The sequence below is a fragment of the Camelus ferus genome, chromosome 32 (genome assembly GCF_009834535.1).
Source record: "Camelus ferus isolate YT-003-E chromosome 32, BCGSAC_Cfer_1.0, whole genome shotgun sequence".
Taxonomy (NCBI): domain Eukaryota; kingdom Metazoa; phylum Chordata; class Mammalia; order Artiodactyla; family Camelidae; genus Camelus; species Camelus ferus.
Window position 1 is genome coordinate 20,595,911 of NC_045727.1, and position 25,510 is coordinate 20,621,420.

Sequence of the window (25,510 nt, forward strand, 5' to 3'; positions counted from 1 at the left end):
GTCAAGGCCCGCAGCCTCCCGTCTCCGCACGCTCTGCTCGCCTCCACTCGCCCACTCTCTGTGGCGCCCCCCCGGGTCCGCTCTAGCCGCCGAGCTCGGTAGTCGCCACCGCCGGCCAATCGCAGGGCGCAGGTGCCTCTGGCCCCGCCCCCACGGATCAGCTGAGGGCTCCGCGATGTCTGTTGACAGCGGCGGCGGCTGGGCGGCCGGTTCCGGGTTCGGTGCGGGGCGGGGAGTAAGCGGGCAGCGGGCGCGGGCGACCGGCAGGACGCGGGGGGAGACTGGCTGCGTGGCCGGCGGCGGCGCGGCGTGGGCGCCGGGCCCGGGGTCAGGGGCGGCGGGGAGGGCCGGCCGCAGCCTGTGCTTTTGCAGTCCGGGACTCACGCGACGTTTCCGGGTCTCGTCAGATGTGAGTCGGATGGAGCGGCCAGGGGAAGGCGAGCAGCCGCCGCAGCAGCAGCCGTGGGGCAGGCTCCTCCGCCTGGGCGCCGAGGAGGGCGAGCCGCACGTCCTCCTGAGGAAACGGGAGTGGACCATCGGGCGGAGAAGAGGTGCGGGCGGCGAGCGGGGATGGGAGACGCGGGACTGACTGGAGACGGGGACCAAGTGAGCCGGGGGCGGGGGACGGGAGCCGGGGGCTGGAGCTGGGGGCCTGGGCCTGGGGACCGGAGCTGCGCCAAACAGGCCCTCCGGGCTGTGGGAGGCCACTGGGCGGGGCGCACCGTGCTTCCAGTTTTCCGTGTAAGAGCTGCCATTTATTCACTTGCTGGTCTGCCCAGTCACTTCTGACTGCTTCATGGAGATTATCTAATCCTCACCGCAGCTTTAGGAAGTCGGGGCATTAATTTATCCCCTAGAATGCAGTCTTCTCAAGTTGATTACTACACGGAGCATCTTCTCTGAACGCAATGAAATGAAGTTAGAAATCAATAGCAAAAGGAACACTGGAAAATTCGCAGATACGTGGAAATTAACTAACTCTTCAACAACCAGTGGGTCAGAGAAGAAATCACAGGGGAAATTAGAAAATACCTTGAGATAAATGAAATTGTGATACACCAAAACTTAAGGGGTGCGGGCAAGCAGTGCTCAGAGGGAAATTTATAGCTGTAGGCAGCTACATTAGAAAAATATCTCAATCCCAGCTCTTAGAAGAGAGCTGCTCAAATATTTGTTGATTTAATGAACCTGGAAAGCTAAGGACTTGAAGAAAGTCAGGCAGCTAGTGAGAGAAAGTGCCCTCACCCTCCAGGATAACTGCCTCTAAATTCCTAAGCGACCGTCTGGTAATTTAACCTCCCTAGTAGCTTTCCCGCCGGAGCGAAGTGCAGTGGTGATCAAGCCAACAAAAATACTCAGTTTGCCTACAGATTAATAGTCACTCTGACTTTATACTTTAAACAAGAGAAGATGAGAAAGATACTGTTTAAAAGCAAAGCTTTTGGTTTCATTTTACCTATTTGTATCTGTTTTTCTGTTGGGGTTTTGGGGGAGGCAGCCTTAAATCCCAGTATCAAGTTAGATTTTTGTTTACAACTTTAAAAGTATTTACATATCATTAGAAACTTTGGAGATGCATTAATTTTCTTTAATTGATGGAAAAGGAAGTTTAGTGAAAGAGCAGAAGCCCGGAAGCCCTGAAGCCCTGGAAACAAATCTCGGGTTTCCCTACAACTCCGCCACCACGTAACTTGCTTTGGGCTAACAACTTGCCTTTCTGTGCCTTTGTGCCTACTTCGTAGGATTCCTGTGTAGGTTAAATGAGATCCTAAGTGAAGTGCTTAGAAGGAGCCTGGCTGAGTTAGCACTTAATATTAACCATTGTTATAACAGTACTGTAATATCACTTTGCATGTTAATACAAGCAGCAAAAGTGTGTTGAGTTCATTCTTAATAGGTGTCCTTTCCTTGAATGTATTAGCTTTTCCAAAACATAAAGATTGCTGTATTAGTCACCCCAGGCTGCCATAGCAAAATACCACAGATCAGGAAGCTTAAACCACAGAAATTTTTAATTTTTTATTGAAGTATAGTGGATTTACAATATTGTGTCAGTTTCAGGTGTACAGCATAGTAATTCGATTATACATAGGTATATTATTTTTCATTTTCTTTTCCATTATAGGTTATTGCAAGATATTGAATGCAATTCCCTGTGCTATCCAGTGGGAACTTGTTTCCTCTATTTTTTATTGATGTATAGGCAGTTTACAATGTTGTGTTAAATTTCTGTGTATAGCATAATGTTTTATTATTTTATATATAGGAGTTTATATCTGCTAATCCCAGACTCCTAATTTATCTCTCCCCCTTCCTTTCCTCTTTGATAACCATAAGATTCTTTCCTGTGTTTGTGAGTCTATTTTTTTGTAAACAAATTCATTTGTATCATTTTTTAGATTCTGCATCTAAGTGATATCGTATATTTGTCTTTCTCTGACTGACTTACTTAGTATGACAATCTCTAGTTCCAGCCATGTTGCTGCAGATGGCATTATTTCATCCTTTTCTGTGGCTAAGTAATATTTCATTGTGTGTTTCTGTATGTGTATGTATGTGTATACGTGTGTGTATGTATATGTATACATATACATATAAATATATCCCAACTTATTTATCCATTCATCTGTCAGTGGACATTTAGGTGGCTCCCATGCTTGGCTATTGTAGGTAGTGCTGCTATGAACATTGGGGTGCCTGTATTTTTTCGAGTTAGGGTTTTCTCTGGATATATGTCCAGGATTGGGATTGCTGGGTCATATGGTAACTCTGTTTTTACTTTTTAAAATTTTATTTTAATTAAAAAATTTTTTAATTTTATTTTAAAGGTACTGAGATGATCCTTTTTCACTTTACTTTTTTTTTTTTTGGTGGTAGGGGGAGGTAATTAGGTTTATTTATTTATATGGAGATACTGGGCGCTCTACCTCTGAGCTATACCCTCCCCTCTTCTAGTTTTAGTTTTTTAAGGAACCGCCATACCGTCCTCCATAGTGGCTGCACCAATTTACATTCCCACCAGCAGTGTAGGAGGGTTCCCTTTGCTCCACAGCCTCTCCGACATTTGTTGTTTGTGTACTTTTTAATGATGGCCATTCTGACTGATATGAGGTATTGTAGTTTGATTTAAACCACAGAAATTCATTTCTCACAGTTCTGGAGTCTAGGAAGTCCAAGGTCAAGGTGCCAGTCAGTTTGTTTCCTGGTGAGAGTCCTCTTCCTGGTTTGCAGACAGCTGCGTTCTTGCTGTGTCCTCCGTGCTGGACAGAGCGCTTTGGTGTCTCTCCTCATAAATGCCCGGGCCCTGTCAATGAAGGCCCCACCCTGATGATGTCATGTAACTTTTGTCACCTCACAGGCCCTCTCTAAATACAGTCACACAGCAGGGGGATAGGGTCTCAGTGTATGAATTTTGGAGGGGGACCCAAGGTGTAGAACGTGATTATGTTTATTTTATTTTTCTGTTTTATTTTTTAAAGTTTTGTTGGGGGGAGGTAATTAGGCTTATTTATTATTTAATGGAAGTTGAACCCAGGACCTTATACATGCTGAGCATGTACTCTGCCACTGAGCTGGACCCTCTCCCCAGATTATATTTATTTTAAAACTGTTACAGGCCTGCTATTTATAAGGCATTATTCTGACAGAAAGGGAGAGATGAGGTGGTATGTATGGGAAGGAGAGGAGGACCTTGCCTTTCCAAAGAGCTCCCCATTCCCGGAGTGACAGAAATGTGTACCAACCATGGAGAGATAAACCAGCTGAATGCCAGGCAGGGCAAATGGCAAGAACAGAACTTGAGTGCACTGTATTTCGGTTCTAAATTGGAACGCTGGTGTTCTGGTGTGGAGAAGCCACTCTGGTGACACAGTGACTCGCCTGGGTCTGAGGTTGCAAGGAGACTATCCTGGTGGTTTTGCTCAGTGCCATAGGGGCGATCTTGTTGAATGGCACAGGTAAAACTCGCCTTGTCATTTGGCATCTCTGCCTCCTGTTTCTGATGGGTAGCACAGCTCCTTTGTCTTCACTGCCTTCTGATGGAGGAAGCCAAGGGCTTCCTGTCCCCTTGGGGACTGTGCTGGGCTCTGCCCTAATCAGGACTGAGGCCTAAGCTCATGGCTTGCTCTGAAGACCAAGTATCAGAGCCCCACCCACTTTCACTATTAACATCCTTGTTATAGAAATAAAGTTTGTACTTGGAGTTAAAAAAAAAAAAGTACTTCCCATAATGTAGAATGTTTATACAAATATGATTTTTTAAAAAATTGAAGTATAGTCAGTTTACAATGTGTCAGTTTCTGGCGTGCAGCATAGTGGTTTAGTCATACATGTACACACATAAATCCTTTTTCATATTCTTTTTCATTATAGGTTACTGCAAGATATTGAGTATAGTTCCCTGTGCCGTACAGTGTAAACTTGTTTATCTATTTTATATATAGTAGTTAGTATCTGCAAATCTCGAACTCCCATTTTATCCCTTCCCACCCCCTTACCCCCAGTAACCATAAGCTTGTTTTCTATATCTGTGAGTCTGTTTCATTTTGTAAATAAGTTCATTTGTTTTTTTTTCTTTAGATTCCACATATAACTGATATGTGGTATTTTTCTTTCTCTTTCTGGCTTCACTTATAATCTTGAGGTCCATCCATGTTGCTGCAAATGGAATTATTTTATTCTCTTTTATGACTGAGTAGTATTCCTGTGTAAATATACCACAACTTTTTTATCCAGTCGTCTGTCGATGGACATTTAGGTTGCTTCCATGTCTCAGCTAATACGCAAATATGAATTCTAATAATTATGGTTTATGGAGACATAGTTCACATATGGTAAAATTCACCCCCTTTAGGTGTTCAGTAAGTTTGAGGAATGGAGGCAGCATTATAGTCAAGATGTAGACCATTTCTGTCACCTCAAGAAGTGCCTGGTGGCCTTTTGAGTCCAGCCCCGGCTCCTGGCACCCACGAGTCTGACTTCTCTGCATGTAGTTCTGCCTCTCCCAGACTGCCGTCTGAAGGAGCCGTACACTTGGCACCATCTGTGCCGGGCGTCGCTCCTTGGCAGCTGCGTGTGTCAGAGTTTGTTAGTTGATGGGCACTGCACTGCTCCCCACTCTTGGTTATTAAACATAAACCTAGAGTACAGACCCGTTATAGGCAGATGAGTGACTCAATATCAAAACTCCCCTGAAAGCTTGTGTTCTTTTGATATAAGGAGAGAACAAAGTATTTGAGGACTTTCCCATTGGATTTAGTGAGGATATAATTATATTCCGCTGTAGATGCACACCCCCTTTTTCTATTGTATTTTATTTTAGCATCCCCCTTCTGTTTTAAATTTTCTTAAACATGTGCGTGTGCTTGCAATAATATACTCAGTCGTATTTTCTGTGGCTTTGTCATTGCTTCCATTTTGTGATGATTTATGAAGCCTTAACTGACACAGAAGAAATTAAGGAGTAAGATACTGAAGGTATTTAATAAGCCTCTTTGTTTTTTAAAAGTTGTATATTTATCAGGCTCTCTGCATATGTGTGCATATGGTAAAAATGTCACCAAGAAGTTGATGTGTAGCTGGGGTATATGCTCTGCGTAATGAGTCAGAAAGGTTCCATATATAGGCCCTGTTCTTCTACTCTGTGTGTGGGTGTGGGGTGGGTGTAGGGGTGGTAATTAGGTTTTATTTATTAATCTTTAATGGAAGTGCTGGGGATTGAACCCAGGACCTTGTGCATGCAAAGCATGTACTCTACCGTTGAGCTATACCCTCCCCCGTTCCTTTACTTTTGATTAACACTTAAATGCTTTTTAAAAACTTTTTCTGTAATTGATTAAGTGCTGTCTCCTTAGTCGGTACAACATACGTCTTTTTAGCTTTTGGGGGTGGCGGTTAGTAATTAGGTTTATTTTTTTAACAGAGGTACTGGGGAGTGAACCCAGGACCTCGTGCATGCTAGGCATGTGCTCTACCACTGAGCTCTACCCTCCCCCCAGCGTGGGTCTTGACTTCCAGTCACATGCTTTGGTTAAGCAAAGGGTGACTCTGTGCTCAGTACCCATAGGCAAATCCGGCATGTCCCCCCCTCTGTTTCAGGCTGTGACCTTTCATTCCCCGGCAATAAGCTGGTCTCTGGAGACCACTGTAAGATTATAGTGGACGAAAAATCTGGTCAGGTGTCACTGGAAGATACCAGGTAAGCGCTTTCTGAACTTCTTTTCTGTTTCCTTTTGTAGCTTCATGAAGCTGGCTTACAGCCAGTCAGCTTGTGACTGCAGAGGAGTAACAAGGGCCTGCTTTCTGCGGCACAGTAGTCCACTAGCTTCTCAGGGTATTGGAGATGTTTGCCAGTTTCCAGAGTGGACTACTTGGTGACACTTTGGTGTCTGTGACCCTTCTTGAATATATTCAGATTAAAGGGGAGGGTAGAGCTCAGTGGTAGAGCACGTGCCCTGGGTTCAATCCTCAGCACCTCCAGTAAATAAATAGATAAGCAAACAAACATAATTTCCCCTTGGGTTCAATCCCCGGTACCTCCATTAAATGAATACATAGATAGATAGAAAGATAGACAGACAGACAGACAGATAAACCCTACTCCTCCCCCGTCCAAAAAAAAAGGCAAAAAAAAAAATCTCAGAAATAAGACTTAAAAGGCAGCGATACATTTTGGGTTCTTGCACACCTATTCAGGTTAGACTCCTCCAAATCAAAGCATCTTTTTATTATTATTACCATACAGCATAAGTAGCACATAAATGTGAAAAGCTTTCCAAACTTCCACTCACCCATTAAGAATACACAGGTGTTTATTTTGTAGTAATGAGGTTATACTACACACACTGTTGTTGCATCTCCTTTTTTTTTTTTTTATTTTGGGGGGGACATACTTAGGTATTTATTTGTTTTTAGAGGAGGCACTGGGGATTGAACCCAAGACCTTGTACACGCGAGGCACGCGCGCTACCACTGAGCTATACCGCCCCTCGCATCTCCTTCTTTTACTTGTAATGTTTCTGGAGGGCTTGACTCAGCGGCACGTCTAGAACCACCTCAGCTTTTTCCTTATTATATAATAACTTACTTGTCAGGTCCTTTACTGACGGAAACTCATTCCTTGGACTTTTTCTGACTGCAGCGACTCTCTTCCAAAACTCTCTCTGAGTTTATAGGATGGACGGCTGTGTCTGAATGTGCCTGCTTTAAGCCTGGTACAAGTGGCAGGCAGGTGGCCCTCAGCAGTATGTGGAGAGTGTGCCTCTCCTGCAAGATGACTTTTATTTTCGGGAAGGTCAAGTGCTGTCAGAGTCTTTGGTAACTACAGTTCTAGGGCTGAAAGGTCAGGAATTGGTTTTATTGGGACAAACTGATGCTCCTTCTCCTCCTCTATGGGGTCCTCTGAGTTGTTTTTACTTCTCAGCACCGTGTGCAGTAGCAGCTCTGGTTCTAGAGCCGTCTGCCTGCATCAGCTCCGGGCCTTCCCACGCTGGCTGCACGACAGGATTTGCTTCCTCTGCCTGTTGGGACAAATCACAGGCTCTGGCTTGACACAACACAAATCGCTGACCTGGTGGAGCTGGGTGTCCCAAGCCCTCACGTCTCGCTGGACCGAAGCCTGGGGTTGGCTCTTTCTGGGTGGAGCTCTTTCTGGAGGCTGTAGGGGAGAATCGGGTCCCTGCCTTCCCCAGATTCTAGAGGCCTCTGCCTGCCTTGGCCGGGGTCAGGGGTGGCAGGGGGTGGGGGTGGGGTGCCGCAGAGAAAGGGCGTGAGCAGGAAGACCCAAGGTCCATGCTGGAGAGTTTGGACTTAAGCCTGAGAGGCAGTGAGAAGTCACGAAGGGATTTAAGCGGAAAAGTGAAATCAGATTTTTGGGTTAGAAGGAACTTGAGAATAGTGTTAAGGCGCTGGTGGATCGAATGCCTGCAATCGGGGTGGTCTGCTCAGCCTCCGAGTTTTGCTTTTGTCCAGTGCGCTGTTGTACTTGCCCGCGGTGTGGTTTGGACCACTCCTGACCTTCTGTCAGGTCTCCACTCTGGAGAAGCACTTCCTGTCATTCCCTGCAGTGCCCCATGCCCCTCCCAGCCAGTAGCGGGTCCCTGCTTAGCCCAAGTGACCGCCCAGCCTCAGGGACCAGCTGCCAGCCCTGCATTCGTTTGCTTCTGCCCAGACCCTGCCTCCCAGGAGGGGTCAGTCCTCATCTGAAGACTGAGCGGAGCTGGGTTGTGGCTGCTGGAGGGAGGGTAGCTCTCTGGACCAGAGCCACACACAGAAGCAGAAGAGAGTCTGGAAAGCAAAGCGTGGTCCTGCTAGTGGAATTCTGCGGTCAACCAGGAGGCAGATGGAAAAGAACGTGGTGCTGGAGCAAGAAACATTTTAAAACCCTTGACAAGGCCATTTGGCCTTGAGTGCGGGGGCACCAGGCAAGCTTTTTCTCCAGAGAGTTGGAAGGTGGCACTTGGATATGTGCCTCATTAAATATTTACACCATCCCCCTGAGGACTGCCTCATTCTCAATGTGGTCATACTGAACTGCTTTCCCAGTGGTTGTCGAAAAGGACATTTTTAACTCCACATTATTTTAAGTAGGATAAATTGGATTTTTGTCATCTCTACAGCACCAATGGAACAGTAATTAATAAGCTGAAGGTTGTTAAGAAGCAGACCTGCCCTTTACAGACTGGGGATGTCATCTACTTGGTGTACAGGAAGAATGAACCAGAACACAGTAAGAGGCAGAGGCTTTCTGGGATGGGCACCTGGGCGGTGTAGAGCGGGGTGGCCCTGGCCGTGCCAGGAATGATTGCGGGGAAGAGTCTGTTGAGGCAGACATTTTCTGAAGCAATGTCTGTGGTGGCTACATTCCCTTTTTGGTTATATAAATTCTTGGTGTGAGTGGTGTCTGTTGAAGAGTGGGGGTGTTGGCCTTGCTGTCTGAGCCCTAGCCATTCTTCAAAAATACCATTGTGGTTGTGAGCCAGGAATCTCATAGCGGTAGCCAAGGAGAAGTGAAAGGGGATGGGTGCATTACTTAGAAGACGTCCGAGTTGTGGAGAAGAAGGCCTAGCATGGGGGGCCCAAGGCCACCAATGGCACCACTTTGGGAGACTTTCCAGGAGACCCCAAAGGTTAGACTGGATTCCATTCAGGCTTTTCCAGCTCTGAGCATCCGAGTCTGTGGAAAAAGGATGATACTGGACAGGGAGAGTTAGGGAGGTCCTTCGAAGGTTACCCCAGAAAAGGGAAGGAGGGACACATGTTCCCCAGGTTGTCCTCAGCATAATCCAAGCCAGCCCCCAGCCACATGGAAGGACCTCGTGTCTGTTCCTTCCAGTGCTTTGAAATGATAAGCAAGGCAGAGAATCAGCACCTCCTCATCGCTTTGCTTCCCTCATCTGCCTCCTAACTCCAGAGGTTTTTCCGGAAGCTTATTTATTTTAAATTGAGATGGCGTGGGTCACGTGCTTTCAAACCCCTCAAGCTGGAGAACACTGTGACCAGCTGATGAGTCGAAACAGTCGACAAGGACCAAGTGACAGTGAGGTGACCGGAGGGAACAGAACAATGAGTCCACCTGGTGCATGGCTGACGCTGCTCTGATCTGGTTTATTTCCCTTAGATGTGGCATACCTCTACGAATCTTTTAATGAAAAGCAAGGCGTAACACAGGACTCCTTCGGTGAGTGAGACTAGCAAAGGTGAGGGTGCGTGTTGAGGGCTGTTAACTCCTCCATCTGCCGAGCGTCTTCCTAAAGCAACATCCCTCACCTGCGCCCTGAGTGCATTCCGCTCCTGCCCCTTTGTGCTTACAGAAGCTAATAAAGAAAATGTGCTCCACACGACCAAAGATACCTCAGGTACAGGGCGAGGCGACGACCCTGGGGCCCTGCTGTCGGCACCCGCCACTCAGGTGTGCTTTGAGGAACCACAGCCATCGACGTCGACGTCAGACCTCTTCCCCGCGGCCTCTACCTCTTCCATAGAGCCCAGCTCTGCAGGGCGAGTGCCTCCCTGCAGCCCCAGTGAGTAGCTGCCTGCTTTTTACTCCCTCAGCCTGACCGGTGTTGTCCTAGAGACAGGCGAGCCCTGCGGAAGTCAAGGTGCATCAGGCTGTCGGTGGTAGGACTTCGGTAGCAGTACCTGTCGTCATGTTCCATCCCCAGAAGAATGGCTGCAGGTCAGGGACTGTCATGCTGTGGTGTTTTCTACAGGTTATAAATCACATACTGTTAAGAGTCACACAGAGTGTATGTTTCCATTTTTTTTTAATGGCATCTTGGATTACCTGCACCTGGTTTGAATCAGCTATGCTTTCGACTCCTGTGCCCTCTCTTTCTGAGGTGGGTGAATCAGAATTCCTCTCGTTTGTCCCCCTCCCAGGCTTCAGAGGTGCAGGCGTCCCCCCAAAAGGGTGTGGTCCATCCATGGCAAGTGACGACATCACCAGCTTCCCTTTGGCTCTCCCAGGCAGAGAGGGAGCATCCTTTTCTCGGTCAGAACCCCAGGATCAGGAGGACTTGGGGCCTGTTAGGAAGAGAATGAAAGGAGGTCAGTCTTGTGGTTCCGTGTCTCCTTCCCGGCTTGCGAGTGCCTCAGGGTCTCACCATCACATCTGCCGAAGCCAGAGGGCACTGTCTTAGGCTGATAATTGTGGTACCTCAGCATCTTCCAAATGCTAAGCATTGCTCTACCCTGAGCTACACCCTCCCTAGCAAAGATGCCCTGTAGGTTACAGTGAGGTCTTGTCTTCAGTCTGGGGTAAGACATTTGTCAAACAAAGAAACCGAGCATCTGTTGCCTCCTCGGTCGTGAGGGGCAGAACAGGTTTTTTCCCTCACAGATGCAGATGGGGATCCCAACCTGGACCTGCCAGCAGGGGGTCGCAGACCAGGACAGAGACACCCAGGCCAGCCTTGAGGTCAGAGCTGCAGCCGTGAAGCCAGACAAGATGGAGGAGACACTCACCTGCATCATCTGCCAGGACCTGCTGCACGACTGTGTGAGGTATGGGGCCACGGGGCCTGCAGTGGTTCCTTGCGGCCAGTGTCCCCAAACCCCCTCCGTGCTCCTCCATGGGAGCTTAAGAGTCTGTCCAAATTTCGGCTTAAATGCAGGTCTTCTCCCCACCCAGTGTCTCCACCCTGTGCCTTCCTGGTTGCACCTGCTCCCTGTCCCTCCTGGAACAGGCTGCCATGTGGCCTCTAGTTCCTTGTAGCTGGCGAGCACAGAGTTGAGCTTTTTGCACAGGGACTGTTTCACGGGTGGGTAGTGGGAGCAGGCAGCATCCCCCTGTCTTAGTGGAGGATGCAGACCCCGCAGCAGCAAGCCCCCCACCCGGTGTGGGTGCAGCGCCTGAGAAGCACAGGCTGGGGTCCCAGCTGAGTCAGAGGAGTGCAGAGGGTGGGCAGTTGTCTGATTGTTTTGGAAGCAAACCTCAGTTGGAGCAAGGCCTCATCCTCCTCTGGGGAGAGAGGCAGTGTGACCCAGGATCCTGCTTCTCATGCCAGGCCAACCGTGTCCCTGGGGCCCTAGCATCTGCTGCGCTGCGGACGCTCTAGCCTGCATGCCCCGCAGGGTGTCTGAAGGCCTATCCTTGTGCCCCAGCCTGCAGCCCTGCATGCACACCTTCTGCGCAGCCTGCTACTCGGGCTGGATGGAGCGCTCTGCCCTGTGCCCCACCTGCCGCTGTCCAGTTGAGCGCATCTGCAAAAACCACATCCTCAACAACCTGGTGGAGGCCTACCTGCTGCAGCACCCGGACAAGGGCCGCAGCGAGGAGGACATGCGCAGCATGGCCGCCAGGAACAGGATCACTCAGGACATGCTGCAGCCCAAAGTCCGGAGGGCCTTCTCGGACGAGGAGGGCAGCTCCGAGGACCTGCTGGAGTTGTCAGACGTGGACAGTGAGTCCTCAGACGTTAGGTGAGCCTCGCAGGAGGGGAGCAGGAGCAGGGCGGGGGGCACGGGTCCCACTGCCACCTGGAACCTGGACTCCACCAACATGTGACCAGGTGGTGGCGTCGCCTGCCTTTGCGCTGAGGATGCCGCTCACTCAGGTGACCGTGATGAGGCTTCCTCACTGCCCTGCCTCCCGTGATGGCCTTTTTTTAGGTATATGTGAAACATTTATGCTTTTTTTTTTGCTGCTGATCTGCATTTTTTCCAGTTTATTAATACAGAACTGACATACAGCCCTGTAAGGTCACGGTATACAGCGTAATGCTTTGGTTTAACCTACTGGGAGAGGGTTGCTGGGCCCTCGTCGAGTGCCATGGTTCACCTGCAAGGACGAACCCCATGTCCACACGCTCACTCTGTAGCTTCTCTAGTGACCATGGTCCTGCAGCATAAGTTGTGACACTCATCACCTGTCAGGATGTCATTGCGGAAAAGCACCGGTACACCTGGCTGAGAGGACGCAGTCCTAGGAGACCGTGTTTAATCCGCTGTAGAACATTGATGTTTCCTGACTCAGAAGTCCAGGGTTGTGAATTTTGTGTTGAGGCCATACTATTTTTTTTTCTTTTCTTGTACATAGATATTTTTATTGAAGTATAGTCAGTTTATAGTGTTGTATCAATTTCTGGTGCACAATACAATGCTTCAGTCATACATGAACATACATATGTTCATTTCCATATTCTACTTCACCATAGGTTACTACAAGGTCATAATATTTAAAAAGGTAACCCCCTACCTTGGGTCCCCAGTTTATGATCTTTGTTTCTTTTCACAGAATTTTGTCAATACTGGTCAAGGAAAAAGAAAAAAACAAAATCACTTTTGTATGAATGTTTTACTGTGTGTTCATCTAGCCATACATGTGTGGTTGTACACACTTTTTTTTGAAATATCTTATTTATGTATTATTGTATTTACTTATTTTATTTTGGCAGGGGCAGAGGAGGTAATTAAGTTTGTTTATTTTTAGAGGAGGGACTGGGGATTGAACCCAGGACCTCGTGCATGCTAAGCACGCACTCTACCACTGAACTATACCCTCTGCCCCGCACACACACACTTTTTTTTTAACAATTAAGAAAGTTTGTAATATTCGGAATTCGGGATCAAAGCTGCAGCGCACATCCTGCATGTATACTTTTGCACACGTCCCGTTATTTCTTGGAGATATGTCCGTGGAAGTAGGGTCTTCAGGTCAGGAGTCTCCCTGAGAGGATGCCTGGCAGGACTTCTGACATCCGAGGGCAAGGTCCCAGTGATGGCGCGCCACCTGGTGTTGGGGGACACCAGCAGTCCCTCCTGACACTAGGTGTGAAGGAGCAGGAAAGTGTCTGGTTCCTTTCACCTGTGTCTCCAAGGGACGAGGTTGATTGTTTTTTCACTGTCACTTTCTAGTCAGGTCCTGCCTGTTTTCCCCTCACTGGCTCCTGCTGGCTTGGGAAGACATCCTCTGACTGAGGGGAGGCAGGCATCCACGTCCTGCCCTCCCATGGAGTCTGTTTTACCCTCTGCAGGTTTCCAGAGTTCAGCACAGCGAGTGCGGGGATGCACCCGCCGGCCGAGGACAGTAGAGTCCCACTGCCGCGTATTTTGCTCAGATTTTAATGAAGGGGAGGATGTGCCCTGGGCCGGGTGAGGGCATCGCCCAGCGTCACACATGCGAGAGGGCGAGAGGGCGTCCTGCCCAGCGTGGGGACTGCAAGGGTCAGGGGATCCCATGAGTGGCTGAGGGGGAGGGCGCTGGGAAAGGGGAGCGGGGAGCTGGTGGGGAGCAGAGCCCACTGTGCAGGTGCAGGTGGGGACACTGCCCACCCTTCCCCTTTGCATAGCCTTGGTGGCAGCAGCTGATGCAAGCTGACACGGGGAGGCAGGACAGGTCCGTGAGCTGGGCTCTGGGTCTTGTCTTGTCAACAGGGCTGGGGGTACCGTGGCCACCACCCACACACCAGCCAGAGGAGGTGTCACCTCAGTGCCCTTTGCTCCGGTCCATGTGCTTTCCTTGCAGCCAGCCGTACGTTGTGTGCAGACAGTGCCCTGAGTACCGAAGGCAGGCGGGGCAGCCTCTTCCCTGCCCAGGGCCTGGCAGTGAGCCAGGGGCACCAGCAGCCCCTGGGGATGCGCCGTCAACATCCACCAGTGTTGCAACAGGTGAGGGGGCTTCGCCTTCTGTGCTGGCGTGACCTCCGGGGCATGGCCTGGCATCTCTCCTGGCTCCTCTCTGCTCTGCTGTTGGCTACCTCGCATAGCTCATGGCTTCTCATCTGTTTTGGGCTAAGAAACCAGATAATTAACTGGCTCATTCGTGGGCCTCCGCTCCTGGACACACCTGAGGATTCAGTCCCGATTCTCACTCTTGGTGCCCCCGTCCCCAGTGGTGTCAGCCAAGCCAGAATGACCTTCACTCTCCAGTGAGAGACTGGCCTCTTGCCAGCAGCAGGTCACTATTTTAGCAGAGCTGCCCTGTGCTCTCTGTTCACTGCCTGTTTCGATGGGCGGGTGCCCAGGTGCCGTCAGGACCTGGAATGGGAAGTGGACACATGGAATCTGTGTCGTAGGGCCTGGCCTCTCAGCCACTGTCAGCCCAAGCCTAAGAGGCCACTGACTGAAGCATTGTGACCCAGAGCCCCGTTCTTTACCAGCTGCCACAACACTGTGCCACCGCTCCCAGGGGCTTTCCTGTAGGCCCTGCAGATGGGGGTGGGCAGTGCGGTGCATGGAAGACCCCCTTGGCCTCTGTCAGGTGTGTGTACAGACAGAGCCTCCCGTGTGGTCTCCAAGTGACTTGGGGCTGGGCCATGTGATCACAACTCCTGGTGCAGGCTCAGCCAGCCAAGACTAGGTACAGAAATTGTTCTACTCTTTTACAGTGTGTGCTTTATGGCCTGCCCTTCCATCATAGGAGAGGGGAGGAAACCTTCCAGAGATCTTTGGAATCTTACTACAACTACAGAACCAAAAGATAACGTTGGTCATTTTTCAGTCTCTGTAAAGTTTTTCGTTTAAAGGGTGGCCAGTCACTTGGCTGTTCAAGAGAACAGGTCTGAATTCTGTCCGGGTTTCCTGGTAGGCTTGTGTCCTCATGGGGCCTTTGTAGCCTCCCTGTAGGTGTGGGCTGAGCTGTGTCCTGGCAGGCGTCAGCCTGAACGTTCCTGTCTGTTCCACAGCCCAGGACTACGTGTGTGCCCTGCAAGGAAGCCATGCCATTTGCAACTGCTGCTTCCAGCCCATGCCCGACCGGCGGGCGGAGCGTGAGCGGGACCCTCGCATCGCCCCCCAGCAGTGTGAGTTTGAGGATGCGCGTGCCCAGTCTGCCCGTGGACCCCCCCCCGACGGAGCCCCTCCCGCATGTCCTTCCAGCTTAGCTTTCAAAGCATTGCTGACTCTGCGTCTGGGGTGAAGCGAGGACATAGTTCTGTTTTCTCCACGCGCGTCACTTGTGGTGCCCGCGTGCCCGTGTTGAGTAATCTGTCTCTTCCCACCGATGGGTAACCCTGCCCTATCACACACTGAGGTTCCGCACACGGGCGGTTCTCTTCCTGGGCTCTGCATCTGACCCTGTCCCCAGACCAGGGCCATGGTGGTTGTGCAAGGCTCACAGGTGGCAGCTTCGGGGACTGCTCTGAAAACCCAGCTTGCTTGTTGTTTATCGAGGGACTGTTTGTACGTACTGTCCTCACCGAATGCCGTGACCAGCGGCTCTGCTCTGTCCGCAGGTGCTGTTTGCCTACAGCCCTTCTGCCACCTGTACTGGGGCTGTGCCCGCACCGGCTGCCTTGGCTGCCTGGCCCCATTCTGTGGTAATGCTGGCCCCTCAGCCTCCCCGAATGAGCCACCTTTCCTGGTCGTCTGTGTAGGTTGCCACTTCAGAAGGGTCAGCGAGCGTTAGCTCAGACCCCAGCAGTAGCAGACCCTGAGTTATGCACCAGGACACCCCACTCAAAACATGGGCCGGGCCCCCTGAGCCCAAATCAGAGCATTGCAGACAGGCCATTGCAGGAGGGAGTGGAACAGAAGCCCTTTTAACTGACTTTTTCTCTGTTCGATACTGTATTTCATAGTGGAACTTCCCTTTTTTTCCTTTTAAATTGTTTAAATTTTACTGTATTTTTTAACTTAGTTTTTTGGTGGGGGACAAATCGATTTATTCACTTATTTATTTCTAATTTTTTTTTTAGTGGAGGTACTGGGGATGCAACCCAGGACCTCGTGTGTGCTAGGCACACACTACCACTCAGCTATACCCTCCCCAGCCCCCTGTAGTGGAACTTGTTATTCTTTGTAGACTCAGAAAGGAAGGGGGAAGTGGGGTCATCCTAACTATCAGGTGAGCGGTGCTTTCGGGAAGTGTCTATGAAACAGGTAATCCTTCTTCCCTACGTCCTGGCAGAACTCAACCTGGGTGACAGGTGTCTGGACGGGGTGCTGAGCAACAACAACTACGAGTCGGACATCCTAAAGGTACAGGCTGGATGTGGACTCTGGGAAGGCCCCCGGGTCCCCAGAGCTTCCCAGTGCCCTCGGCGGCTGCACTCCGCCCAGGGCTGCCCCTGCGTATCTGCTCTTCCTCTACTCTCAAAAATAGGTGCTCCTTCGTGCCCACCGTGCTGAGAGCCCCGGGGATTGTTTCCCACGGGTTCAACTCCTGCTTGCTCCACGCAGAGTGCTCCTGGGGCCGGGGTAGCGGCTGGGCCTCATGTGGACCCAGGGCCTGCCTTCTGGCTGGCTTCCCATGTTTCTGGAGGCAGCCCAGCTCCCAGAATTTCAGTGTCTGACATGTACATCGGTCTCTCGCCAGGAATCTTGCCTCCCCCCCATTTATGTGCAGTGTTGCATAGCCAGGGCTGAGGGCCTTCTCACCTGAATGACAGGCCCCTCAGGACCACTGCTCTGGTTAGACGTCCGCATGGCCCTTCCTTGTGGGTTCACACAGAAGGGGCCGAGCGGCTCCATATGTCTCAAGGGCAGAGCCCAGATCCAGTTCCCGGGCTTCCTTGTCCTGTTGTGGTGGGCCTGTCGCCAGACTTAGGTGTCTCACTGTTCCTGGGTGAGGAGTGTCTTTGCAGAATCTTAGAAAGAATGTGGTCACTCTGCCACTCAGGCTCTAGAGCTCGCCTGCCTTTTGAGAGTCTGAAGAAGCATCTCCGACAGAAGTCTAGTCCCCCACTCTGTGGATGTGATACCACATCTGTCCCGGCCTCCAGGTCCACGAGGCTGTCCCCGCCGTCCCAGGCTGTGGTCTTAACCTCATGCAGAGCTCGCCCTTGGCTTCCCTCTCTGAGTGCCCACCACTCTGGCTTTGCCCAAGTTCATGGGCCTTTGAGGATGTATAAATCCTCTTGCCATCTTAGTGTGTCTTTCTGCACGCTCCAGTTTCTTCCCCTGCCCCCGTCTCCATTACAGAATTACCTGGCGACCAGGGGTTTGACGTGGAAAAACGTGCTGACCGAAAGTCTCGTGGCTCTGCAGAGGGGAGTGTTCCTGCTGTCTGGTGAGCCTTGTGGCACTGGCTTTCCTGTCCCAAGGTGGTGGCGCTTTCCAGTGACCTCTGCCTTTTAGAGAGCCCCGCCAGGCCTCACTTTGGCGGGACTAACTTGTCTGCCTCCCCACATTCACAACTCTGACCTCTGCCCACCCTGGCAGAGACAGACAGAAAGGTCCTGATACTTTCGGATTTCTTTTTTTAAGTTGCATTTGAGTCGACGTGACATATTGCGTCATCTTTTCTCCCATGGTGGGGACGGGGCACAGCCAGAGAGGTGTGGGCTCCTCCACTGGCCAGCGTTGATCCCGGGGCTGGATGTTCCCAAGCCCCCCCTCAGGGTCCTCGTTGGGCTGGCCCTCGGCGTGTGGGTGACTCAGTGAAGGCTCGCTCCCCCTCCCAGGGACACCCACTACACTGTGACGTATGAATGCTTATCACTGAGGGAGGGATCAGAAAAATCAGCAAGTGGTTTTTTTTTTCCTAAGACATGAATTATTATGAAAGGCTTGAGAAGCTCACTGGGACTCTTTCTATGCTGTTTTCGTCTCATGTCTTGGGTTTTCTCTGCTGGGACAGCTCTGTGTGGTTGGGTCTTAACTCTTTTTGCTTTTTAATGGCTTGCTATTTTTATAAGAATGACGTGGTTCACAAAGAAAGTAAGTGGAACCGAGAAGTCTGAAGGGTAAAAGAAAAAGTCATTGGAAATCCCACCACCTAAACATATACCCAGTGGTAATACTCTGTGACCACCCTTCTGACACATGCATTCACGTGTGTACATAATTTTCATAAATGAAATCCTACCATATATGCTTTTTATAACCTGTTCACTCAACGGTGTGTCTTAGAGCCTTTCTATATCAATAAAGACCTGTACCTTGATTTTTAATTATTATATAGTGTTTTGGTATCATAGTTTGTTTAGCCAATCTGTTAGTAAAGGATATTTATTTCCAGCTTTTCACTACTTGAAACGGCACTGAAGCTGCTGAGCATGCAGTACTGTGGGTTTAGAAATCGCCCACTTAGGGCAACAGGCAGATGGTCGGAGAACAGCACGCGTGGTTGAGACGTGCCTCGGGTCCGGAGGACAGCACCACCTGAGCCTGTCAGCCTGTGTTTGCCTTTTAGGTCTTGTAAACATGAAAGGGACAAACAGTGAGATGTCATTGTTTTATCTGCCGTCTTTGACTCTTAACAAGATTGAGGAGCTTTCAGTTTTTGTCTTTTTCTTTTTTTAAAAACACCTTTATTGTGGTCTGGTTCCCGTACAGTAAGCGGCACATATTCCACATGTGCACTTTGATGAATTTTGATAGCTGTGCACACCCATGAAACCACCCCCACAGTCAAGGCAGCTGACATTCCCATCCCTCCCCAACTGGTACAATTTTCCAGTTCCCTATTCATCCCTTCCCACCCCCTTTACTCCCTGGTAACCATAAGTTTGTTCCCTATGTGAGTCTGTCTCTGTTTTGTAGATAAGTTCATTTGTGTCCTTGTTTTTAGGTTCCATAGATAAGCAATGTCATAGGGCATTTTTCTTTCTCTTTCTGGCTTACTTCCCTGAGAATGACGACCTCCAGGTCCATCCATGCTGCTGCAAACAGCATTATTTCATATTTCATGGCTGAATAGTATTCCATCGTATATTTACCACAGCTTCTTTATCCAGGCATCTGTCAAGGGACAAAAAATATCTCAGTTTTTCACCCAAGTGGAGTTATTTTGCTGTGAGGAAGTAAGTAAGTTGGCGTCTAGATGGGTTTTGTTCTTTGTGAACACCCAGCCCACCGTCGCCACCCTATGCACAGGTCTGGGCTTTGGTTTCCCCATGGCTCACAGGGCTGCGTCTGCTCTGCTGTTCTGGCGCGGGCAGTGAGCTGTGTTCCTTCCAGATTACAGAGTCACCGGGAACACCGTGCTGTGCTACTGCTGCGGCCTGCGGAGCTTCCGAGAGCTGTCCTACCAGTATCGGCAGAACATTCCCGCTTCTGAGCTGCCGGGTGAGGAGACGCCCCAGCCCTGCCTGCCCACCACTCACTTCTGTTCGGATTGGCTTCTATGCTCCGTGGTAATAGCCAGAGGTTCTCTTTGGGCCAGGGGGCACCAGGGCCATCCATGCCTGTCTCGGGCTGTGGGCTGCCTGCTGTTTGCTCAGGCTCTGGGTCTGTGAAGTAGGTTCCTAAAAAGATGCACGGAAAGCATCCTCTGGGCAACTGGACAATCTCATTCTCTCCTCTCCTGAGGTCTTGGAACGGGGCAAGGAAACGAGTCAGAAAGTGTGACAAGTGCCGCATTTGAGCTGCAGTTTCTCTTCTCGGGTCTCTGTTTACATGCACTTGGCTTAGCCGGGGAGTGTGAAGTTAATTTTTTTCTCTTCCTAGTGGCTGTAACATCCCGTCCTGATTGCTACTGGGGCCGCAACTGCCGCACTCAAGTGAAGGCCCACCATGCAATGTGAGTGCAGTGTCAGGGGCTGGGGCACAGGCTCCAGGCCTGCCAGGGGGCTGGGTGGGGTCCCCTGCAGAAGGGCCAACCTGTGCCCGCCCAACAGGAAGGTGCTTTCTTTTCTTAAAGTGTTTTGGCCAAGTTGATACAGTAGGTTTTAGGGATGTTCATGAACTAGTCAACTATCCACTTATAAATGTACTAACTCAGCTGTCACGCTTTTATCAAGTCACATAGTATACAGAAAATTTCCATCACCTAGAAATTCTGCTTCTCTGTTACCTCATTTCATAAAAACTTTGCGTGCAAATGCTCACCTCCTCCTCCGCCGCCATGTCTCTGGAGCACAGCCCGGCATTCCCAGCCCACGTGTTCAACGTTCAGCACTTTCCGAATCAGTGGCTGTGGTCACTGAGAACTTCTTCCTAAGCCAAGGTCGCCGCACACCTGGCTCTGTCTTTGGTGCTGTGGGTGCTGGAACACTGACTGGGCATTTCCCCTAGCTCTTTAGAGGTCTGCTGACGTGGATGTTCACATTGCCCAGGCGGCCGCCCATGCAAGCAAGTTCGCCTCCACTTCCAAACCTTGAGAGACAGTGATCACACAAGTCAGTCTCATGAATTGACGCTGTTTGAGGATACTGTGATCCCCAGATAGTCACGGGAGGTTCAAATTAAGGTAGTTGAGGGAGCACCCTTGGTTCAAGAGGCATTGTGAGGACTCGGAAAGGCGGCTGCCTCTGAGGAGTGATTTGTGGAATAAAAAAAAATCTGCCTTTGTATTTGAGCATAAACCATATGGAAGAGACCATTTTAATCTAAGAAAAAAGATTTCATTAGTAACTGTCTAACCTTTTTTTTGGGGGGGGTGAGTAATTAGGTCTATTTTTTTTTTTAAATGTGTTTTTAGAGGAGGTACTGGGGATTGAACCCAGGACCTCGTGCATGCTGAGCACATGCTCTGCCACTGAGCTGTACCCGCCCCCTTGGCTAACCTTTCTTAATAAAGACGTAGGTAAAGACAGCAAAGGCACCCTCGTATTCTCCGAGAGGAGGTGGTGGTGGTGTTAGCCCCGCAGGGTCCCCGCAGGGTCCCCGCAGGGTCCCAGCAGTGCCTTGGGGACGCCAGCAAGGCACAGCTTGGAGTCTCTTCTCCCAGAAAATTCCCTAGATGTTCAGCTTCTATTTTAAAATGTAAAAAGGAGGAAGGAGCCTGCACTGGGGGTGAGTTTCTTTGACGGTATGAAGAACACGCCCTTGCAAACTCTCAAGGACACAGTTGAGCTCTCCTGGAGGTCTTGCCCATGCAACTTCAGAATTCCTTTATCTGACATGTTCTCTGCGCCCTCTGGTGTAACTCGACTGTTTTCTCCCTGCAGGAAATTCAATCACATCTGTGAACAGACGAGGTTCAAGAACTAAGCATCCAGTGAGGCACCCAGATGGCTGAGGAATATTGGAGGTCGAGGACAAGTGTTTCAGAAAATACCGAATTCTGACAGTTTGAGGGCATTTTACAGCCCCCCTTAGGGGACACTGGGGGGGATCTCTGCGTTGGGCCCTGTGGTGTGACTTTTACTTTGCGGAGTGAGACCCTCGGTAAGAAGCCCTCCAGTGGCCTGGGAGGCCCAGGGCGGCACAGGACGGCACAAGCTGTTCTCCGAGCTCTGGGGCCCGAGAAGCAGCCATCACCTGTTCCCTCCCACTGAGATGACCGCAGGCCTGCCCTCTGCACCTTCCCGCACCACTGCAACACAGCCATCCCTCTTCAGGAGAAGCGTCCTGGGAGAGGGAGGAAAGTTTGTCAGGAGCGCTGTGTCGTTTGAGGAAGGGGAGGCTGACAGGCCGTGGGCGTCCAGCACGCCTGCTGCAGGGCGAGCCAGCGTCTCAAGCTTGTGTTTTCATAGATTTGGTGCTTATCCTCTAATAAGACTTACCTATCACAACCAGTAGCATAAATGATATAATTTATAGTGTACAAATTGGACTAAAATTGGGGCTAGTATGATATTTGAAAGAGTATGTCTCTGTCGATTACAAACAAGTCATCAGCCATCCAGGGCTGCTAACCCCAGACCCCCGGCATCGAGGGCACGGTCGGGCCCGTTTCTTGCTCCTCCCCTGTGTTGGGGGCTGGGGGCTGCCCAGGGGTCACCCTCTGGCTCCTCTGGAGCAGCCCCTTCCCGCCAAGAGCGTGAGGGACCCGTGCTTCCCTGAGTCCTCGCCCTCTCCTCCTGCGTTGGGTGTGCCGTGTCATCCAGAACAATACTTGAAATTTTGTTCTTTGTTTAAAAAAAAAAAGTTTGTTTATCCTTTGTCGAAATCACTTGTTAGGTTTGTCTGCAAAAGGGTAACTTTTTTGCTTCTCCTCAGGAATACAATTTTCAGCTTTGTCTTGCTCTTGATGCAGACTGAGAAGCAGCGCTCTGGAAGAAGTCTGCCTTCCTGCGTCCCAATAAACAAGCCGTGTCTGTTTCTATACCCAGCACGTTGGTTCGTGTGTTGGCTGCTGTGTGCTCCTTCTGCTGCGGTGGGGACTGGCTGCAGGTGGCACTGGTCACCTTATCAACAGAGAGAGTCCACTGGGGACCCCACTCGGAGGAGCCTAGCAGGCCCTGCAGGTGACCTGGGGTTGGGGGCCCAGGGCTGGCTGAGCACCTGGGAAAAGGCACAGGTTCTCTTGGGTCCTCCAACCCTGAGCCACAGCCAGTTGGACCCAGGTTGAAGCCACAGCTTTATGTCTAGTTGTGTGGGCACAGGGCTGCCTTCCACCACCTAGGACGTTGGCTCATCGCCCCCTTCATGCCCAACCCGACCCCTCCCCCCAAAGTAAGAACAGAGATGCAGGCCCCTTAGCAATGTACTTGCTTTTTTTGGTCGAGGCTTAAACAACACGCAGCCTTCCTTGGACTATGCTGCATCTGTCTGTGAAGGCAAAGGCACAGCCCTGCTGGGGGAACTTGGAGTCCCCGTTGCTAACGAGCATATGGGATCAAAACAGCCTGTCAGCTCTAACCCGAGGGAGGAGCCTTGGGACAGGGTGGGGGTGGGTCTCTGGGCTTGACGACAAGCTGTTTTACAAGGTGTGCACCACACAATGTTTTATGATCTGTCCCCCCCGTTCTTCTATCCTCCCTCCCACCCTACCCAGTGGCCATCCCGCAGCTGTGCTGGAGCCTTGCCCTGTGCTTCTGTCCTCATGGCTCAGGCCACACTGGGGAACATGGCCGGCCCATGCAGAGGGCCTCCCATGTGCTTGTCTTCAGTTTCTTGGGCCCAGCCCTTGTCCTCTCCCAGCCTCTCTCAGACCATACCCAGACCCGTGTTCCTCTTGGGCTCCCCTTCCCCCCTTTAGAGAGGCTGGCCCCGCCCCCACCTCACATCAGCTGTGCAGCCTCCAGGGCCTGCACATTAGCCTTCCCTGGCCTGTGGGTCCAAGCTCTGTCTTTGTCTGGATTCCTGGTGTAACCAAGAACCCAGCAACACATCTTAAATACCTCGTGGCTAAAAAGATTGGAAGCGCAGCCTCAGATCCAAAAGCTCCAGGTTGACATCAGTGGATTTTACCCCAGGGAAGTGCCTCAGCTGGGAGAGAGAGGAGTCTAGGCCAGGCCTCTGCTGGGGGGATGGGGGTCCTGCAGCTAGACCATCCCTCATGCAGCCCGCAGAGAAGAGGCCCAGCTGCTTCAGATGACACCAGTGGCTCAGCACCAGGAAACTAACCGTGCTCTGGAGGAAGTGAAAACGTGGGGACTGTGGGATTTAGGAAGGCCAGAGTGTCTGGATGCGGGAACCTGCATGCGATCCTGGGTCATTCCTCCCAGACCTCAGCTTCCCTCCAGGCAGAAGTGGGTGAACTGGTGGCTTCCCCAGCAGTTCAGGTAGGAGCCTGTCTCTGACCCCAAAGCTGATGACCCACCAGTCCTGAGCCTCCCACCACCTGTCAGCCACCAGCACCCCTTAGGCGGGTGGGGTGGGGCAGGGGCTGTGTCACCGCCAGGAGGGCAGACTGGCTACTGGGCCAGACAGCCTGCCAGATCTCAGCCAACCCTGACGGCGGCCCTCGCACTCCCAGGTCTGACCCTAATGGGAACCGTGCTGGCTGGGCCTCAGTTACTCCCCTTGGAAAGGCCAGCCTGTGGTGGGATGTGTAGCCACGTGCTGCTCCAGTTCTCGGCTGCACACGGATGTCCTTTCCTCCCTGACTTTCCTCTCTATCCTCCCCTGGATGTCAGCAAAGCAGACGCAGCAGGAACAAGCTGTGCGAGGTCCTTCCTGCGCTCAGCCGCCACCCTGTGCAGAGAACCCGTGGGTCTGCCAGCTGAAAGCAGCCAGCTGCACCATGAGCCCTGGTGACTCACAGAAGGGCCACCTGGCCAGCTCCCAGGAGACAACTGTCACCATCTGAGGAATGACTCCAGGCGGTAACTTAAACACACCTATTTAGAAAAATCATATAAACTTGCAGTTCATGAGTTATAATACAAACAGAGGTAACAAGCACTGACAACTCATCTCTTCTTGATGAATGTGCTGCCTCTGACCACTCCCTCTGCTTCCAGGGGTGTCTGTGTCTGTACCTGTGTGTCCTCCGTGGTGCTGCGTTGGGTCCAGTTTGTGGACCTCACTGCTGGTAGATTGAAACTGGCCCCACTAAGTGCATGCACCCCATGGAAACTGGTAAATGCTGCAAATCAGGGTCATTTTCTTGTTGTTTCTGGAGAAAACTTGGTTAAAGTTTGCCTACCAGCACACCACCGCCCCTAGCCAATATAGTCGAGAGAAATATTAGTTGTTGGAAGCCACTGTGTTTTGGGTTGGCTGCTTACAGAGCAACAAAGATAATACCATAGACCACAAAGGCCCAGCACTGGATGGCTCCTTCCCCCTCCTCAGCAAACCTTCCCTTCCATCCGCCTCGCCCCGGGGTCTCTTACAGAGCGACCCAGACCTGCGCCCTCACATGTACTGCTTACGCTGTTGCTACTGCTTCTGCTGCAGAGATGGTGATGCCGTCTCTTCACTCAGGGCTCGGCTCAGATCCACTCCTTGGAGAGGCCTCCCAACCAGCCTTTCTAGTCTACTTCCAGGTGCCTACCACTGGAAAGCAGACATTTCTGTACTGTTTACCTCCCATTCAAAATTCCAGAGCAGATGGAAAATAGTATGGAGATTCCTTAAAAAGCTAAAAATAGACTTACCCTATGATCCAGCCATCCCATTCCTGGGCATATATCTTGAGGGAACTCTAATTTGAAAATAAACATGCACCCCATTGTTCACAGCAGCACTATATACAATAGCCAAGACATGGAAAAAACCTAAATGTCCATCAACAGATGACTGGATAAAGAAGCTGTGATATATATATACAATGGAATACTACTCAGTGATAAAAAAATAATGCCATTTGCACCAACATGGATGGACCTAGAGATTGTCATTCTAAGTAAAGTAAGCTAGGAAGAGAAAGAAAAACACCATATCACTCATATGTGGAATCTGAAAAAGAAAAAGAAAAAGGAGGACACTAATGAACTTATCTACAAAACAGAAACAGACTCACAGACATAGTAAACAATCTCATGGTTACCCAGGGAAGTGGGGTGGGAAGGGATCA

General features: G+C 50.7%; 1 protein-coding gene across 1 annotated transcript; it reads left to right on the top strand.

The window, feature by feature from the left end:
• The first annotated feature begins 155 nt into the window (after window positions 1-155).
• On the top strand, window positions 156-22,383 carry CHFR (checkpoint with forkhead and ring finger domains). Its single transcript, XM_032471840.1, is given in 18 exon segments — window positions 156-221; window positions 408-551; window positions 6,097-6,196; window positions 8,616-8,725; window positions 9,617-9,676; window positions 9,810-10,019; window positions 10,378-10,545; window positions 10,844-10,872; window positions 10,874-11,001; window positions 11,602-11,919; window positions 13,964-14,106; window positions 15,123-15,239; window positions 15,672-15,755; window positions 16,346-16,416; window positions 17,359-17,446; window positions 19,339-19,446; window positions 19,828-19,900; window positions 21,270-22,383. Coding segments are annotated over 18 exon segments (2,040 nt in total). The 5' UTR covers window positions 156-175; the 3' UTR covers window positions 21,313-22,383.
• Window positions 22,384-25,510: the final 3,127 nt, after the last annotated feature.